The sequence below is a fragment of the Physeter macrocephalus genome, chromosome 14 (assembly GCF_002837175.3).
Source record: "Physeter macrocephalus isolate SW-GA chromosome 14, ASM283717v5, whole genome shotgun sequence".
NCBI classification, from domain to species: domain Eukaryota; kingdom Metazoa; phylum Chordata; class Mammalia; order Artiodactyla; family Physeteridae; genus Physeter; species Physeter macrocephalus.
The window spans coordinates 118,554,525-118,555,165 of record NC_041227.1 but is presented as its reverse complement, the minus strand read 5'-3'; the positions used below and the strand labels follow the sequence as shown (position 1 = coordinate 118,555,165).

Genomic DNA, 641 nt, shown 5'->3' with positions numbered 1-641 from the left:
GAAAAATGTGTATTCTGTTGTTTTGGGATGGAATGTCCTATAAATATCAATTAAGTCCATCTTGTTTAATGTATCATTTAAAACTTTTGTTTCCTTATTTATTTTCATTTTGGATGATCTGTCCATTGGTGAAAGTGGGGTGTTAAAGTCCCCTACTATGATTGTTTTACCTACAGGCCAATTTGAAGAACAAACTCAGCATCTAGAACAACAGTTGCAGAGTGATTATTCAGATCCCAGTATGGATGCCTTTTATCCTGAGGAGAGCCTACCTAGTGATTTTCTGGGGAGCCCAGATGAATCTCCAGAGCCCCCTGAGGAAGCTGATATTTCTCCATCCCAGCATGAGGCCCAAACTCGTCATCCAGAGCCCACTGAGGAGGCTGAATCTTTACCCCAGCAAGAGGCCCCTGCTCAGCATCCACAGACCCCTGAGGAGGTTGAATCTTTTTCACCCCAGGCAGAGGCCCAGGCTCAGCATCCAGAGCCCACTGAAGAGGTAGAACCACCTCCACTTCAGCAGGAGGCTCCATCTCAGCCTTCAGAGGGCCCTGAGGAACTAGAAACTTCAAGTCCTCAGGAGGCCCTAGCCCAGCCTTTTGAGGCACTTAAGGAGGTTGTAGTTCGACCAGTAGCACATC

The 641-nt window shown here is 47.0% G+C and overlaps 1 protein-coding gene across 1 annotated transcript in view; it reads left to right on the top strand.

The window, feature by feature from the left end:
• The window catches only part of LOC102992462 (RAD52 motif-containing protein 1-like), an 11,022-nt gene extending 10,724 nt beyond the window's left edge, over window positions 1–298 (top strand). The window contains 1 exon segment of the mRNA XM_028499818.2: window positions 177–298. Within this exon segment, the coding sequence (XP_028355619.1) occupies window positions 177–206 (30 nt within the window). The 3' untranslated portion in view covers window positions 207–298.
• The last annotated feature ends 343 nt before the right edge of the window (window positions 299–641 follow it).